The sequence below is a fragment of the Mobula hypostoma genome, chromosome 14, assembly GCF_963921235.1.
Source record: "Mobula hypostoma chromosome 14, sMobHyp1.1, whole genome shotgun sequence".
Lineage (NCBI taxonomy): Eukaryota > Metazoa > Chordata > Chondrichthyes > Myliobatiformes > Myliobatidae > Mobula > Mobula hypostoma.
Window position 1 is genome coordinate 12223688 of NC_086110.1, and position 19544 is coordinate 12243231.

At 41.1% G+C, this 19544-nt stretch overlaps 1 protein-coding gene across 1 annotated transcript; it reads left to right on the forward strand.

Moving 5' to 3' along the window:
- The first annotated feature begins 443 nt into the window (after nt 1-443).
- gins3 (GINS complex subunit 3) lies at nt 444-19070 on the forward strand. The gene is made up of 3 exons (XM_063066697.1): nt 444-723; nt 11561-11794; nt 16976-19070. Exons 1-3 carry the CDS (start codon nt 553-555, stop codon nt 17204-17206), a joined length of 636 nt encoding a protein of 211 aa, XP_062922767.1. The 5' UTR covers nt 444-552; the 3' UTR covers nt 17207-19070.
- The last annotated feature ends 474 nt before the right edge of the window (nt 19071-19544 follow it).

The window sequence follows — 19544 nt, forward strand, 5'->3', positions numbered from 1 at the left end:
ACTAGTAAAACCATCCCTCATCCTTTAATTCCAATTCCCCCCCCCCCCCGGCGGAACTGAAAGAACGGAACCCCGGAACACACATTTGACAAACTTTCCTCACTAAATTAAGTTAGACAATGTTTTTCGCCGATATTTTGGAATTTAACTGAGATAATTACATATCTAATAATTTAAAGCCAGAAACTAAATCTATCATTGACATAAGAAATTCTGCAAATGCTGATGATCTTGCGCAACACACTCTACGGGTCAGGCAGTATCTGTGGAAGGAAATGAACCACACACACACACACACAGAATGCAGGAAGAACTGATGAAGGGGCTCGGCCCGAAATGTCAGCTTTTCATTTCCCTCCGTAGAAACTCCCTATCCCGCTGTGTTCCACCAGCAGTTTCTGAGTTGCTAAATCGATCGTTCTGCGCCCGACTCTGTCGCTCGCAGTATCGGCTCTCGCTTGCTTTTCCCTAGCGAGAAGCGCGCGACGTTTGAGTGGCGGCGGCGGGTCCTCTACCGGTGGCCCGAGCTGCGCCTGCGAATATCGGATCCCAATGCCGCGCTCCGAATCGTATATTGTGGTGCCTCCGGGAGGGCTGGAGGAAAACTTCCTCAGTCTGGACGACATCCTGATGACCCAGGAGAAGGTCCCATGCCGGACAGAGACGGTGCTGCCACGTCTTGGCTTTCTGGATAAGGGCAGTGAGGCCGATCTCATCCCCGAGGTAAGAGAGGCCTAATGAAGGGTCTCGGCCGGAAACGCCGACTGTACTCTTTTCTGTAGATATTACCTGGCCTGCTGAGTTCCTCCAGCACTTTGTGTGTGTGTGTTGTTTTGGATTTCCAGCATCTGCAGATTTTCTCCGATAAGAGAGAGGGCCTGCCTACTGCTGGATGCGTGTACATCGGCTGGTGTAATGTTTGGCATACGTACAAGTAATTGGTGTGGACTCGGTTTTATTGGATGGATCTTTTAATTAAATACATTGGCATTTCACTCAATATATGGGCAGACACTCTGAAAGCAGGCTGCTATCTTATTTGTATAGGTTAGACTTTATTTTCTGATATATCGCCAGGGGCATCTTCTAATTTGTTTTACCCTTAGATGCTTATTCATAAACTAAAAACATAGGTTGCTGTAAAGTGTTGTACTAGCCACTACGCTTTCACGCCTCCCCATGTGTCTTGGGTTACAAGTCGGTAAGCATGCAGAGGAAGGCAACACGTGGAAAAGGTGGTAAAGCAGGCATATGGCTTCATTTGGAACGTCAGTTTAAAAATCAGGAAGACCTTCAAGCTGTTGGGCTCTATTTGGAATATTGTGTGCAGTTTTGATGCACGCTAAAGCATAGGTCTGTTAAAATGTCCCTTAAATATCTCAATGGTGTCTGCTTCTACCAACTCCCCTGCAGGGCATTCCAGGGCCCTACTGCTCTATTTATATAAAGAAATAACTTGTTTATTTCCTTTAAAAGAATCCCCCCTCCACTATGCCCTCTAGTATTTAACATTTCCATATCAGTAGAAGACTCTCTCTGCCCTATCTATGCCTCTCATAATGTTATATGGTTCAGCATCTGACATTCCAGCAAAAAACTTTCCAAGTTTGTCCAAACTGTTTTTACACTCTAATCCAGCCAGCGTCCTGGTAAAGCTCTATGGCACCTTCTCTGAAGTCTCCCTATCCTTGCTTTAGTGTGTGTCAGAACTGCACACAGTATTCCTAATGTAGCCTAACTAAAGTTCAAACGATGAAAGGGAGCATGTCATATGCCGAATTTACCATCCTTTTTACTTGTGTTGCCTGTCTCTGCATGCTATGGACTTGTACCCTACAATACCTCTCTACATCGATTCACCTAAAGGTCTTGCCATTTTCTGTATACCTTTCTCTTACATTTTGACCTCTCAAAGTTCAACAGTGGATTTATTTAGGCTACGTCCACACTATGCCGGATAATTTTGAAAACGCTGGTTTCGAGTAAAAATGACAGGCGTCCACACTAAGCGTTTTTCAAAATACCTCCGTCCACATTAGGCAGATATTTGGGCGAATCTCCTCCTACTGGGCACGCGCAGGACACACAGAAAACAAGCAAAGAGGGAACGGTATACTTAGTGCGCGTTTGTCAGGTAACAGTAGAAAAACTTTAAAGGAATTGCTCTTGGCTGTCGCACAGGAGGACTTAAAACTTAAAAAAAAACAAATACTGGAGTGTATGGAGGCAACCGACAGGGAGTTCACGGACAGTATGACCCGGCTGACGACGAACATTGAAAAACTGACTAACTCTGTTGCATTAATATAGCACCTTGTTAAATGTATAAAACGACTTCCGGGGTCGAGTATGGAGTGAGTCGGTGCGTGTGAGTGTGGCTCCTGATTTTATTGAAAATCTACCTGTTTATCTTTGCCGTATGCTCGAGATAACTGAATATTTACCATTGTGAACAACGCGGGACATAGCTGGACATTGAAATGGCAAATAGAATGTTCCTTCGAAGTAAAACTGGGGAAAAAGATAGCAAAGCCTCGAGCAAGAAGGCGGATGTTACAGTAATGGCGCCGTTGCACGCTGCTGGAGCTGGACCCGGACCTGCGCTACCCGACGACTTGGAGAGGCTTCGTTTAGTACTTATTACTGACATGACGCAAGCAGTGCATTCTGCCTTAAAAAGAGAACTTGAAGATGCTTTATCACCAGTGACTGCTACCATGGAACAAATTATGTCTGCTTACGAATCACATGACGAACGCATTCATGAGGTTGAAGACGGCCTGAATGATTACAGTGACCGACTGGTGAGCGCCGAAGCCGCCATTGCAGCGTTGCAGAGCGAAAACGCATTTCTGAAGGGAAAGCTAGATGACCTCGAAAATCGGTCGCGGAGATCCAATTTGAGAGTGGTCGGCATTCCTGAAAATTTGGAAGGTTCGGACCCTGTTAAATTTAAGACCGAGTTTTTTGATGAAGTGCTGGGGACAAATTTTTTCCCAAGTCCTCTCGTACTTTCGCGTGCTCACCGAGTCGGACATAAACCATCCGGTGTCTCTGGAGCCAAGCAAACGAGACCAAGAACGTTCCTGGTTTGCTTTCACTCCTTTCAAGATAAGCAACGCGTCATCAATAGATGGAAGCAGGAGCTGTATTTCTGTGGACACCGCGTGTTTTTTTACGAAGATTTTAGTGCGGAGCTGGGTAAAAAACGAGCGGCTTTCAAGGAGGTGAAATCCCTGCTTTACGGGAAAGGGGTCAGGTTCGGCCTCTTGTATCCTGCCCAGCTCTGGGTCATGCATGAAGGTGAAAAGCATTATTTCCATACACCAGAGGCGGCCAAAGAGTTTTACCATTCGCGCTGGGGAGAAGAAGAATGAGAAGAGCAATGACTTTTTTTTAAGGTTATTCATGCAGCATTGAAGGGGCCTCATGCCGAGGCAAACTGTTAATTTTCACAATCCACTTCTTTGTTCATTTTTTTCAGTTTAATTTGTGGAACGCGATCGGGTCGAACTGCTATGCTGCTGAAACTGATTAACAAAAACTTTCAACCTGCAAAATGTAAATATTTGGGATTTGTATCTCAGGCGTTTAAGTTGCCTAGTGTTTTTCTTTTGTTTTTAATGCTTAGCTTGACCTGTGTCATCTTTAGCCTATATGTTATATTAAAGGTAGTATAAGTGATAGGATAAATGTAAAGGAGGGGAGCCACCCTAGATTAGATTGAAAATTGGGTTGTATGAGGAACGCCTTGGAAGTTTTTTGTTGGGTACTGCCTGCGATCATCCTCAATTGGGGAGGTAGATCTAGGTTTCGGGGGTTAATTGGGTTTTTTTGTTGTTTGCGTAAAGGGGTGGGGGGAGTGTTTTGGGGGATTACCATGGCAATTTATTCTTTTGTGTGTTACGGATTGATCAGACTTTCTTTTCATTGTGCGTTATTGTGTGCAACTTATACCCTTGCACTGTTTTGGATTGTAGGCCCTGTGTGCCTTTTGATATGGTTAACGTGAGTGCTGCTGACGGAGGCCACCCTGTGAGGTTTATTTCTTGGAATGTAAAGGGGCTCAATGGTCCGGTTAAAAGAGCTAAAGTTTTCTCTCATCTGAAACAATTAAAAGCAGATATACTATTTTTACAAGAGACACATTTAAGAGTGGAGGACCATAATAGACTTCATAAAGCATGGATTAGTCAGGTTTTTCATTCCAGATTTAATAGTAGGTCCAGGGGGGTGGCAATATTAATCACCAAAAGAATGCAGTTCACACCATCTGATGTAATCAGTGACCCTAATGGTGGCTTTATTATAGTCTCTGGCTCTGTCTTTCAGATACCTGTTATTTTGGTAAATGTTTCTGCTCCTACTTGGGACGATGTCCAATTTGCAAATAAGGTTTTGTCATTAATACCTAACCCGAATACACATAAGCTAATCTTTTCCGGAGATTTGAACTGTGCTATTGACCCACTGCTTGTTAGGTCTTGCCCTAGAGGAACACGTTCTGGTATGGCAAAGGCCTTCTTGATGTTTATGCAACAAAATGGTTATATGGATCCTTGGAGATTTTTGAATCCATCAGTTAGGCAATTCTCTTTCTTCTCTCATGTTCACCACTCCTATTCCAGGCTAGATTATTTCTTTATAGGTAACTCCTTGATACCTATGATTAGACAAATTGAATACACTGCTATAGTTATATCTGATCACTCGCCCGTGAAACTGGACCTACGTTTTCCTTTAAACGTTAGAGAACGGCCTCTGTGGAGACTTAACCCCCTTTTGGATAAATGTGGATAAATGTGAAGTTATCCACTTTGGTGGCAAAAATAGGAAAACAGATTATTATCTGAATGGTGGCCGATTAGGAAAAGGGGATGTGCAACGAGACCTGGGTGTCATTATACACCAGTCATTGAAAGTGGGCATGCAGGTACAGCAGGCGGTGAAAAAGGCGAACGGTATGCTGGCATTTATAGCGAGAGGATTCGAGTACAGGAGCAGGGAGGTACTACTGCAGTTGTACAAGGCCTTGGTGAGACCACACCTGGAGTATTGTGTGCAGTTTTGGTCTCCTAATCTGAGGAAAGACATCTTTGCCATAGAGGGAGTACAAAGAAGGTTCACCAGATTGATTCCTGGGATGGCAGGTCTTTCATATGAAGAAAGACTGGATGAACTGGGCTTGTACTCGTTGGAATTTAGAAGATTGAGGGGGGATCTGATTGAAACGTATAAGATCCTAAAGGGATTGGACAGGCTAGATGCGGGAAGATTGTTCCCGATGTTGGGGAGGTCCAGAACGAGGGGTCACAGTTTGAGGATAGAGGGGAAGCCTTTTAGGACCGAGATTAGGAAAAACTTCTTCACACAGAGAGTGGTGAATCTGTGGAATTCTCTGCCACAGCAAACTGTTGAGGCCAGTTCATTGGCTATGTTTAAGAGGGAGTTAGATATGGCCCTTGTGGCTACAGGGGTCAGGGGGTATGGAGGGAAGGCTGGGTTCTGAGCTGGATGATCAGCCATGATCATAATAAATGGCGGTGCAGGCTCGAAGGGCCGAATGGCCTACTCCTGCACCTATTTTCTATGTTTCTATGTTTTGCTCTCTAATGAGAAATTTTGTAGTTATATATCGGCTAACATTGACACATTCTTCGAGACTAACAAAACTGAGTCGGTATCGTACTCTTTACTTTGGGAAACTTTAAAAGCTTACTTGAGGGGTCAAATAATATCTTATACTTCACATGCCAATAAAGAGCGTAGGAAGGAAATGCAAGTGTTATTGCAATCTATTTGGGACCTGGATAGAAAATACTCTGAGGCACCCACTGCGGAATTATATAAAAGCCGGGTTGATTTGCAAGGGAAGTTTATCAGAACAATTAATTCTTAAGACCCGTGGCCTCTATTATGAATATGGTGACAAGGCGAGCTGGCTTATGGCTCATCAGTTGAAACGTCAAGCTGCATCACGACTTATTCCCCAGATAAGAGACACGCACCAGAACTTGACAAGCAATCCAAAAGAGATTAATAACATCTTTGCAACTTTTTATTCCTCTCTGTATGCCTCAGAGTTCCCCTCAGATAAAACAAATATGGAACGTTTTTTAGATAATTTGGAAATACCAACTCTTGAACCAGAGGAGGTGGAGAACCTAGATCGGGCTCTTGGGCAGGGAGAGATTAATAATGCCATTATGGCTATGCAGAGTGGTAAGTCCCCAGGTCCTGATGGTTATCCAATAGAATGTTATAAGAAATTTAAGGATAGGTTCATACTGGTCCTTCTAGAAGTGTTTCAGGAATCTTTGGAGAATGGCTCCTTACCCCCTTCTCTTTCACAGGCAGCTATTTCACTACTTCTTAAAAAGGACAAGGACCCGACTCAATGCGGATCATATCGCCACATCTCACTTCTGAATGTAGATGTGAAAATTTTGGCTAAAGTGCTTGCATGTCGTTTAGAACGACCCCTTCCCAAGATAATTTCAGATGATCAAACAGGTTTTATTAAAAATCGCTATTCTTTTTTTAATATCCGTCGACTGGCTGATGTGGTTTATTCACCCAGTGATTCTCCAAGTCCAGAGGTTGTTATCTTCTTGGATGCAGAGAAGGCATTTGATAGAGTGGAATGGGTATTCTTGTTTAGTGTTTTGGAGAAATTTGGATTTGGCAGAATATTTATAGCTTGGGTTAAGCTATTATACCACTCGCTTTTAGCATGTATACAGACAAATTATTTTTGATCTGACTATTTCCCATTAACACGTGGCACTCGCCAAGGTTGCCCATTGTCCCCTCTTCTTTTTGCAATTGAGCCTCTTTCTATTGCACTTAAGTCAACTACTTTATTTCAAGGTGTTAGAAGAGGGGACATGGAACACCGTGTTTCCCTATGTGCTGATGACCTCTTACTTTATATTAGCGACCCTATAGGTAGTAGTCCTGCTATTGTGTCATTATTAGGTCAATTTGGAGCCTTCTCTGGCTATAAACTGAACCTTCAAAAAAGCAAATGCTTTCCCATTAATAACTTGGCCCTACAGATCTGACAGGAATCCTTGCCCTTTCCTTTATCTCAAGATGGTTTTGTATACCTAGGAATACATATTACTCGCTCTTTTACATCTCTGTTTGAAGCTAACTACAGGCCTCAGGTTAGCCAAATGAAGGCTGATTTCGAGTGATGGCGCAGTTTACCCCTTACTATAGCTGGATAATTCAGTCAGTGAAAATGACTATACTTCCTAGATTTCTCTATTTGTTTCAGTGTTTGCCAGTTTTCTTGTCTAAGTTATTTTTTAAATCAGTCGATCAAGCTATAACCTCCTTTATTTGGGAAAATAAGGTCCCAAGGGTTAATAAGCACACTCTTCAAAGAGGTCGTGACGTAGGTGGAATGGGTCTTCCTAGCTTTATTCATTATTACTGGGCATCGAACATTCAAAAAGTATTATTTTGGCTTCACCGGCCAGATATAATCTGGTGCCTGCTTGAGTCACGGTCTTGCCACTCCTAGTCTCTCCCAGCTTTGGTGTATTCTTCCTTACCATTGAAATCCTCTCAATTCACATCTAACCCGGTCGTGCTCTCCACCTTCAAAATTTTTAATCAATTTCGCTGCCACTATAAGTTCATATCAGCTTCAGTTTTGGGCCCCATTCATAAAAACCACTTATTTCCTCCCTCCACATTCGATTCAGCTTTTAGACAATGGGGTTTGAACGGTCTTATGCGCATTAAGGAATTGTATACTGATAACATATTTGATAGTTTTGATAACCTGCGCGGTAAGTGTGGCCTTCTGCATAATCATTTTTTTAAATACCTGCAGATTCGCCACTTTGTCAAGGAAGAATTTCCCTCTTTTCCTGTTCTACCGCCTGCTATGTTATGGGAAAAATTCACTCTTAGCTTTAACAATAAGGGGCTGATTTCTGAACTATACTCTCAGCTGATGTCTTTGGGAGTTCGAGATCTAAACAAAACTAAGAGTAGGTGGGGGGACGATCTCGGTATGGATCTTGCGGAGGAATATTGGGCAAAAGTATTGAATAGGGTTCATTTCTCATCATCATGTGCTAGACTGGGGCTCATACAATTTAAAGTTTTACACGGGGTACATTTGAGTAAAGCCAGACTTGCAGACATATACCCTGGGACAGACGCTGGCTGTGACCGGTGTTCCTTCTCTCCGGCTGGTTTAGTACATGCATTTTGGTCATGCCCTCGGCTTGATGACTATTGGGCACTGGTTTTTAAAATTATCAGTGAGGTTTTGGGGGTGACACTGAGACCTTGCCCGCTTATAGCTGTATTTGGTGTGGCAGATGATGATTTGGGTTTAAATGCAAGCCAGTCGGATATCATTGCATTTACATCGCTATTGGCCCGTAGGAGAATTTTGCTGGTTTGGAAATCTGCCACTCCCCCAACTGCTGCTGCTTGGTTAGAAGATGTAATGTTTTTTCTGAAATTAGAAAAGATTAAATTCACTTTGAGGGGGTCTGTGAAAAAGTTCTATTCGAAATGGGGACCTTTCTTATCATATTTTGGGAGTCTTAAGGAATTACCTACTAGTTGAGGGCATTTGGGAAGTTGCCTCCCATTTAACACGCTTATAATTTACCTCACAGGGTGGTTGATGAATTGTAAATATGGGTGTATTTTGGATCATCTGGCATGTTGCAGATGTGTGTGAGCCATCGTCTTGAAGTAGTGTGGGGGTATGGTTGTGAAATGTCCGTACTTGTATTTGTGAATTGTTGTGTTGTAGATATATTAGCTGCCATGATATGTTTGGGGAGGGCGGGTGGGGGGAGGTTTGTTTTGGGGGTAGTAACCCATTATATATTCTGTATTGTGTCATTCCTTCAATAAAAATTTTAAAAAATGTATAAAACGTCTGCATCAGTGTTATCTTGTTATTTCCATACAATGTTACATTAGGCTATTACACATCTATTGTCAGAGAAGTACTTGCATAAGTAGGTAAACCACCTTCATACAAGCAAGGACAGAAAACAGGGCAAAGTGAGTATACTTATTTATTCAGTAAGCTATGGGTCAAAGTATTTCATGCATATTTCTAACCCTTCTGGCTTCAGTCTCGTTGCCGTTTGTTCTGAAATTGTTAGGTGGTTGCGTTCAAGAAAACAACGAACATCTGTTCCGGCATGTCATGATGGCGTTTTTAAACAGTCAAAAAAGCTCACTTTACAATTTAACTCGCGCCGTTCACACCGACTGCGTGTTATAACAGCTTGCGCAGTACCAAGCAGAAGCAGTAAAAAGCATTGTTGTTGTGGTGTTGTCATGACAGCGTTTTTAAATCTCTCCGTTTACCCCGTACACACTATGCCGGTTATATTAAGTGTTTTCAGATTTATTCACTCTGGAGAGTGTTTTCGAAAATCTCCATTTTCGGGGGCTGAAAACGCTGTTTCAGTGTGGACGGGAGATCAAAACGAAGAGAAAAGGCTTCGTTTTCAAAATTATCTGGTGTAGTGTGGACATACCCTTAGATTAAACTGCATATGAAATTTATTTGCCCAAATTTCCAACTGATCTATATCCCATTGTCATTTAACAATCTTCCTCAGCAGCCTACCATGTGGAACAGCCACTCTACTTTCTATAACAGCCTACCATGTGATATGTTTTGTGAATCATGCACTTGAACATCCATGTCCCTGAGCAAATCCATGTTCTCTTTTCTTTGATTAGATTTTGTTAAAAATTAACTGTCCAAATAGACATTTTCACATTTAATTCCAGTTTCTAGATCTTTGCCCACTTGCATAATCTGTAGTCTCTTTCACAATTTACTATCCTACTTAACATGTTAAATCAACAGGTATAGACTTTGGTGCCTTCATTAAAGTCAATGTCCTCATCCAGCCAGTATCCTCAACATCAATGTTCAATTACATTTCATAGACATTCCAAGTTGTCTGTATGCCTGACACTGAGTTCCCAAAGCAAGCCCTCAAGCAACTTTCAGGACGATGTCATCAAAACAGCTTTGAGAAGAGGTTTCATCCTTGTGAGAATTCCAAGCCAAAGATTGGTCAAACTGCCAGAGGCATTGAAGAAGGCACCATGCACTTGGATCCCTTTGGAAGCACATAAAGGCCATGCACAGACAACATGGAATAAATAATCCAGTCAACTTCCCTGGTCATTCTCTCTAGCTCCTACTGCCCCATCTCCAGCAGAGTCTGCAGACATTGTTGAGAACTCTGACTCACTTCAGAACCTATGGTTCTGCAGTGGAAGCAAACCATCCTGAATTCAAGGAGCTCCTGCAGAGGTGGTTGGAGTTGCCAGTGGAAACCACATACTGACACTAAATGGAGCTTCAAGGTGGAGACAACTTTGTGTCAGAGGGAATTACTTGAGTCTATCAGAACAAGCAACAAAATGTGATGAACTGTTATCCTAAATCTCCTTTTGGAGAATATCTTGGGCATAGATACCAGATCCATTTCCAGAAATTATGGCAACAGTATCTAAAGGAACATTTATAGTTATATTAAACCACATGTTTTGGAAGTGCTTTCCCTATTAATTAAAAAAAAGTGACTAAAGATGACTCGGGCAAGAAAAATAAATTCTGGGTTATTTATCTATTTACTTATTATTTCTTCATTTACTGATACAGCGCATAGTAGGCCCTTCCAGCCCTTCAGGCCACATCAACCAAACCCTAACCTAATCACGGGACAATTTAGAATGACCAGTTAGCCTACCTGGTACGCCTTTGGACTGTGTGAGGAAAGCAGAGCAGCCATGGGAAACGCACACATTCCACGGGGAGGATGCACAGAGACTCCTTACGGAATGGTGCTGGAATTGAACTCTGAACTCGGGGAAACACCCTCTCACTGTCAGAGCATTGTGCTAAGTGCTACACTACCACGGCACACAAAGTATTAAGCAATTTAATTTGCATATTCCTGTGAAAAGCTTTATTAATCTGTTTTTTTAGCAGGATTTCTTCATGGGATTAAACAAATTATATTTTATTCCTTAAGCGAAATTTTATTTAAATTCATGGAAAGCTTTCATTTGGTGATGACATTCTCACCTCTGGTATTGGAAGGTTGAAGGTTCTTTGCTGCGCTATCAAAGGTATCATTTTGCATGAAATTCTAAACTGAATCTAGCCCATGCATTTAAATATTTATAGCCATAGATAAGTAAGAGCATGTGAGTTCTGATGTCCTGTCTAACACTTGCCTACAATTCCAATATTACTGCTGTGGATTATCAGATCAATTATCTCCTCCCTACTTGTGAGACAACATTGGTGCCATGTTTACCTAGAAACAGTGATTGTGTTTCTATTTCTAAAGTTTCTCATTGTTTTGGAATACACTAAGGATGTAAAAAGTGTTACCTGCTTTCCTTTTTGCTTATTGTGTCTAGTTTTCACAAGTGATGAACATCCCAAATTTCCATTTTTCCAAGAATTACCAACTGAACTTAGTTTTGGATTGAGTTGCTGCTACCTAATTTTTAGATGAGTTTATTTTTGTTTTAAAAGGGTACGAAGATAGAACTGCCTCTTTGGATGGCTAAAGGATTGTGTGACCCCAAACGCCGCATTGTGTCTGCCAGCATTCCAAAAGTGTATAGAGATGGTTGGCGGACTGTTTTCAGTGCTGATGCAAAGGTAGTGGATTTGCACAAAATGGGGCCGTATTATTATGGGTTTGGAACACAGTTGCTGCATTTTAACAATCCAGAGAATACAGAAATTGCTCAGACTATCCTACAGGTGAGTATTCCATTTTGCTGCATTTTAATATGTCAGTTATTTATTTGAACAATAACAAAATTCTGTGATTAATGAAAATAAAATTGGAATATTCAGCATGTTTAAGAGAAGCAGTGTTAAATATTCAAGCTGGTTTTCACTAGTGGCAAGAAGTTCAATGTGTAACATATTTCAAGCAAAAATTGAGGGAGGGAAAGAAAGTGGAGTATCTGATAGTTTGGAGTATACGGAATAAATGGGAAAAAAATGTCTTCCACATTATCATAGATATTCCCGCTTACTATTTCTTCTTCTCTCTGTCTCTCTCTCTGAGTTTTTGACTTGTTTTGCAATAATTTTAATGAGGTACGGTTGTTTTTCTAACTTTGTTGAGCTGCAGATCAGGTCACTATTCATCCTTTCTTTGCTAGTTTATTATCATGTCCTGTGTTTCTGAGCCAAATGTGCCTGAATATACTGTTCCCCAGCAATTTATGAGTGGGAAGGGGAAGATTTAACATGAAAAGCAACAATATAACTCGATTAGCTGTGTGACAGAAAGAGTTTCTTTAACATAGAATTTATCATATCTCATACTGTCCCAACTGATTTATCAGCAACTTATTATATTTACTCCTAGAACATCTTTGATATTTCTCAATGGCAAGTCCTGGCTTTTAGTGACTCGGGACAACTTGCTAACCAGAGTATTGAGGAAAATATTCTTTGAATAGAGCCATGAGAACTTCTAAAATACAGCTGAGTCATCAGAGTAGGCAGATCTCTTGGAAGGTATCTTATTGAAAAGAGAGCATCTTTGACTATGCAGCACTTCATTGGAGAATTGCTTTCAGCCAATGATTAGAGCTTAAAACCAGTCGTGGACATTAAGCAACAAACTTCCAGCTTAATAATGAGAATAATACCAATTAAATGCATCTTAATTTTCCTGATAATAGAACTTCCTTGCTGGGTCTCACCTGATTATCTACTCTTATCAAAACCATAATTAATAATGAAAGACAAACTTAAAGAATAAAATGATAATGCATGTTTAATAGAGCTGACAGTATATTCTTGACAGGTTGACCACGGTGGCCTGAAATTACTTATCAAGAATTGTATTTTGGGAGTTTGATTTCCTGCTCCTTTAGCATCCATGATAATAAAGCAATTAGCATTAGTAAGGGCTTTCTTTCCCTCCTCTCCCCCCCCACAATAAAAATTTGTTATATTATGCAGCCTGAGTGCAGTAAAACTTGGTTCTTGTCAACTGTTTTGAAAGAATTATCGTCTCCAGTTCTAGTATAGTAGTGAACGAGAAGTGATTTATTTGTATGAGTAGTTACTTTACAGTATAATTATTATTTTCAATTGTCTATTGCAATACTCAATTATTAGTGAAACCACAGCAGAACTGAGAAGCATCACTGCTGTAAAGGGCCCAGTGCCTTTTTGGAAGTTAGTTGCAAGAAAAAGTTTGTGAACCCTTTGTAATTACCTAGTTTTCTGCATTAATTACTCATAAAATGCAGTCTGATCTTCATCTAAGTCACAACAATAGACAAACACAATCTGCTTAAACTAATAACACACAAACAATTGTACTACTTCTCATCAATACTGAGTACACCATTTAAACAATCACAGTCTAGGTTCAAAAAAGAATGTGAACCTCTAGGGTAGTACCTTCTAAAAAAGCTATTTGAAGTCAGGAGTTCCGATCAATGAGATGAGATTGGAGGTGTGGGTTGTAGAGGTGTCCTGCCCTATTTAAAAAAAAGTGCACCATGACGCAATCAAAACAACTTTCAGAGGATCTTAGAAGGAGAATTGTAAAGATGCACAAAGCTGGAAAAGGCTACAAAAGCATTTCTAAAGATGTGAGTGTTCAACAGCCCACAGTAGGAGAAATTCTCTACGAATGGAGGAAACTCAGTACTGTTGCTATTCTCCCTAGAAGTGGATATCTTGCAAAGATCGCACCAAGAGCACAATGTGCAATGATGAAGGAGGTAAAAAAGAACCCAAAGGTAACAGCAAAAGACATGCAGAAATCTCTATCACTTGCTAAAGTCTCTGTTCATGTGTCCACTACAAGAAAAACACTGAACAAGAATGGTTTTCATGGAAGGACATCACGGAGGAAACCACTGCTCTCCAAAAAAAAATATATTGCTGCACATCTCAAATTTGCAAAAGACCACCTGAATGTTCTGCAACACTTCTGAGACAATGGTCTGTGGATAGATAAGACAAAAGTTGAACTTTCTGGGCAGAAATGCACAGCAGTATGTTTGGAGGAAAAAGGGCACTGCACATCAACACCAAAACCTCATCCCAACTGTGAAGCATGGTAGAAGGAGCATCATGGTTTAGGGCTGCTTTGCTGCCTCAGGGCCTGGACAGCTTGCTATCATTGAGGCAGCAATGAATTCAAAATCTTATCAAGGCATTTTACAGGAGAATGTCAGGGTAGCGGTCCGTCACCTGAAGCTTAGTAGAAGTTGCATGGTGCAGCAAGATGATGATTCAAAATGGAAGAGTAAATCAACAACAGAATGGTTTAAAAAGGGGGCCATAAGAAGGCCTTGGAGAGCAGGATTAAGGAAAACCCCAAGGCATTCTACAACTATGTGAAGAGCAAGAGGGTAAGACACGAGAGAATAGGACCAATCAAGTGTGACAGTGGAAAAGTGTGTATGGAACTGGAGGAGATAGCAGAAGTACTTAATGAGTACTTTGCTTCAGTATTCACTATGGAAAATGACCTCGGCAATTGCAAGGATGACTTAGAGTGGATTGAAAAACTTGAGCATATAGACATTAAGAAAGAGGATGTGCTGGAGCTTTTAGAAAGCATCAGTTGGATAAGTCTCCGGGACTGGATGAGATGTACCCCAGGCTACTGTGGGAGGTGAGGGAGGAGATCGCTGAGCTTCTGGCAATGATCTTTGCATCAACAATGGGGACGGGAGAGGTTCCGGAGGATTGAAGGGTTGCAGATGTTGTTCCCCTATTCAAGAAAGAGAGTAGAGATAGCCCAGAAAATTATAGACCAGTGAGTCTTACTTCAGTGGTTGGTAAGTTGATGGAGAAGATCCTGAGAGGCAGGATTTATGAACATTTGGAGAGGCATAATATGATTAGGAATAGTCAGCTTGCCTTGTCAACGGCAGGTCGTGCCTTATGAGCCTGATTGAATTTTTTGAGGATGTGACTAAACAGATTGATGAAGGTTGAGCAGTAGATGTAGTGTATATGGATTTCAGCAAGGCACTTGATAAGGTACCCCATGCGGGGCTTATTGAGAAAGTATGGAAGCATGGAATCCAAGGGGACCTTGCTTTGTGGATCCAGAATTGGTTTGCCCACAGAAGGCAAAGAGGGGTTGTAGATGGGTCATTTTCTGCATGGAGGTCGGTGACCAGTGGTGTGCCTCAGGGATCTGTTCTCCATGATTTTTATAAATGACCTGGATGAGGAAGTCGAGGGATGAGTTACTAACTTTGTTGATGACACAAAGGTTGGGGGTGTTGTGAATAGTGTGGAGGGCTGTCAGAGGTTACAGTGGGACATTGATAGGATGCAGAACTGGGCTGAGAAGTGGCAGATGGAGTTCAACCCAGATAAGTGTGAGGTGGTTCATTTTGGTAGGTCAAATATGATGGCAGAATATAGTATTAGTAGTAAGACTCTTGGTAGTGTGGAGGATTAGAGGGATCTTGGGGTCCAAGTCCAAAAGACACTCAAAGCTGCTGCGCAGGTTGACTGTGTGGTTAAGAGGGCATATGGTGCATTGGCCTTCCATCAACCATGGGATTGAGTTTAAGAGCTGAGAGGTAATGTTACAACTGTATAGGACTCTGGTCAGACCCCACTTGGAGAACTGTGTTCATTTCTGGTCGCCTCACTACAGGAAGGATATGGAAAATATAGAAAGGGTGCAGAGGAGATTTACAAGGATGTTGCCTGGATTGGGGTGTGTGCCTTATGAGAATATGTTGAGTGAACTCGGCCTTTTCTCCTCGGAGTGGCGGACAATGAGAGGTGACCTGATAGAGGTGTACAAGATGATGAGAGGCATTGATCGTGTGGATAGTCAGAGGCTTTTTCCCAGGGCTGAAATGGCTAACACGAGCAGGCACAGTTTTAAGGTGCTTGGAAGTAGGTACAGAGGAGATGTCAGGGGTGAGTTTTTTACACAGAGAGTGGTGAGTGCGTGGAATGGGCTGCCGGCGACAGTGTGGCGGTCTTTTAAGAGACTCCTGGATAGGTACATGGAGCTTAGAAAGATGGCTATGGGTAACCCTAGGTAATTTCTGAAGTAAGTACATATTCAGCACAGAATTGTGGGCCAAAGGGCCTGTATTGTGCTGTAGGTTTTCTATGTTTCTATGTAAAAGAAGAAAATTCGGGATTTGAAATAGTCGTCAGAGTCTAGACCTTAACCCAATTGAGATGATGTTGCGTGACCTGAAGAGGGCCGTTCATGCAAGGTATCCCAGAAATATTGATGAACTGAAACTGTTTCGGATGAAGGAATGCCCTAAAATTCCTCCTTACTAACTTGCAAGTCTGAGCAGCGAGTACAGGAAATGTTTGGTGGAGGTTATTGCTGCTAAAGGAGGTTCTACCAGCTATTAAATACAAGGATTCACATACTTTTTCCAGCCTGAACTGTGAATGATTAAACCATGTGTGCAGTAAAGATATGAAAAGCACAATTGTTTGTGTGTTATTAGTTTAGACCGACTGTGTATGTCTATTATTGTGACTGAGGTGAAGATGAGACCACATTTTATGAGAAAACTAGGTAATTGCAAAGGGTTCACAAACGTTTTCTTGCAACTGTAGGTCTGAGTAGAGGTGCAACTGCCTAAATGTCATATGTGGTAGATAACAACCAGTAAAAAGTTCAAGTTAATGGAGGGTTTTAAAGAATATTAGCCAATAAAATTTGTAACCTAAGCTACAATTAATAGTTACTAGTATAGCAGGTTCATTTTTAAACTACTGCATTCAGCACCATTTTATACTGCAAACTGTGCAAAATCAATGCATTCATTTACAATCTCCTGGAGTGATTAATTTGGGAATAACCTTAGTATTTCCATTCTGGTTGGAATTTGTACTGTCATCATATGCTGGTGTTTAGATGTACTGTTCTGTAAACTCTGACTAAAATTACTCTTGGCACAGACATTTGTCAATCGTTTCCGTCGGATCATGGATTCCTCACAGAATGCATACAATGAGGACATTTCAACACTAGTGGCTCATCTGGATGAACTGGAGCGAGAACTGTTTCGAGCTGGTCAAAAGGGATTGAATGACTTCCAAAAGTGGGAGAAGGGACAAGCTGTCCAAATCACCACTTCCAACCTAGTTCAGAGCTATGGTAAACGGAAATTTTCAGATATGGAAGCCTAAGTTCCTTACATAGCTGATCATAGACATGATAAGGAAACAGTATGAGGATTCTTTTCAAAAAAATGTGGATTTCCTTACTTTAAAAATAACTCATAAGCTGTGACTGGGTTATTCACAGTGATCAAAACAAAATTAAACAGTTGTACTGTAATGAAATGGGACAAAATCCTGTTGATTGAGTGATTCCACTGGTACTGTTCGCCACACACCTACACCTACACGGACACACCTTGTGAAGCTAAATATTGATGCAGACTAATGGTTTGATTTCTGCAGCGTATTGAATGGTTTTGTTAAAGGTCTATCTCTCTTCATTTTGAGCCATGTTAGTATCCATTATGGAAAACCTGAAGCATTGCTGTGAAATCAAATAGAATTTAGTTTTGTACCCATAGCAGCCAGGGAAGGATACAAGGTGAGTACATCCAGTGCCGAGTTTTCCTCCTTCACTTTATTATAGGTTTGACTTGCCCCTTAAAGCCAGAGAAGGAAGGTTTCAATGCACTTGGTGCTTGATAAGGAAGTACAATGTACGTGTCCTCTTGTTTAGATATTTAATGTTGTATCATTGGTTCTCTGCTCTCTGAAACAAACTTATAGGCAATTATTCTCCTATCAGCAGGCCAAAAAATAAAGCGTTGGGCTTTAAGTATCAAAACTTCCAGTTCCAGGCTCTTTGAATTTGACCAGTGTTCATCTCTTAAGAGCATTGTATTGTTTTTTCATTTGAAGAATAGACAGGTGACTGGAATAGCTTGTTTTGCCTTTGTTTTGATTGTTGATGTAATTTGGTTACTATTTGTTTCTTACCTCTGCTGTAGCACAATTTGCTCCTGAATTTCAGAATAATTGCATTTGGTAAATAGAACCATATATTTCTTATAAGACTTTGTAATACTTCTGCCACTAGAGAGGGAATGAAAGATGCAATTTGTAGTGCTGTTGAATGCATGAGAGTGAAATTTACATTCTAGATCACTAGTTTATTCCTCCGGACATTTTTTATTTTCAAGTCTAATTTTATATGGTCTTTGGGTTTAAATTGCTAGGAGTTGGAATGTAGGCTGTATTCTCTAATGCCCTTTATTAATATAATGTGTTTCACAGTAGAGAATGGGTTTGTGTTGCACTGACATCATCGGCTTCTGATGACACTAAAACAAGGGTAAATGATGGCTGCTGCCAAGGGCGGGGGGGAGAGGGAGGGAACGTCAACTCAGACCATGAGAGGCCTGCACTGAGCATTTTCATGCCTTACAAGGCGCAGATTGGAAGTCCGTGTGGGGCGCCACTCCTTGCACAGACAATAGAACAAAGTGTGGTTAAGTGCCTTGCTCAGGGACACAAACACACTGCCACAGCTGAGGCTCGAACTAGCGACTTTCAGATCACTAGACCAACGCCTTAACCACTTGACCATATGCCCAACAATGCCAAGAGATTGTGTTAAAACTTTAATAATGCATCCCTCTGTCATCTAAATATTCCAAGCATTTAATATATTTATTGACTGTTGTGTCTTAGAGCTGTGACTATACCATCTGTTAATCTTTTTGAAATTGTATTTCTTTCAATTCCTCTTTGGTTTTGTACTTTCAAGCTATTTCTGTGTTTTTAACATTAGATGTGAAAAGTTTTTATACTATAAATACTCATATTGATTTCAATGCTCTCATTATTTTATGAACAGAATGTGTGACAGAAAAGGAGAAACTATTTAGCCCATCATACCTGAGTAACTCTTTGAAAGAGGGACCAAATAATCCCACTTACCTGCTTTCATCTATCTCCTGGCCCCACAGCATTGTGAGTTTTGTTCCTATTCAAGTGTATATGAATTTCCCTTTTTGAAGTATGTAATTGAATCATTCCAATCACTTTCAGGAGGTAAATTGAAGTATGTAATTGAATCATTCCAATCACTTTCAGGAGGTAAAGTCCAAAGTACAGTAATTTAATGAGTCTAAAAAGAAATCAACTAATCTTCCTTCAATACTTTTCCATATTTACATACACACAGTTTTGGCAGTTGGGTTCTACTGGTTTCTAACTGAAGTACAGTACTGTGCAAATGTCTCAGAGATATATCTATCTGTCTATTTCTAGGGTGTCTGAGACTGTTGCACAGTACTGTGGTAATTTTATGTATTGCACTGTACTGCTGTCACAAAAAACAAATTTCATGACATACTGTATGTGAGTGATGATCAACCCGAGTCTGACATGGGTCTCTTTTGTGGACTGAGAGTGGGAAGGGGGCAGGGAGAGGGAAGGTATGGTTGGGAAAAGAGGAAGGGAGAGGGGAGGGAGTGGGAAGCACCAGAGAGACATTCTGTAA

Coding starts and splice junctions, on each gene's coding strand:
- gins3 (XM_063066697.1), top strand. CDS start 553: ATGCCGCGCTCCGAATCGTATATTGTGGTGCCTCCGGGAGGGCTGGAG. Junction 724..11,560: donor AGGCCGATCTCATCCCCGAG/GTAAGAGAGGCC, acceptor TTGTTTTAAAAG/GGTACGAAGATAGAACTGCC. Junction 11,795..16,975: donor TTGCTCAGACTATCCTACAG/GTGAGTATTCCA, acceptor CTCTTGGCACAG/ACATTTGTCAATCGTTTCCG.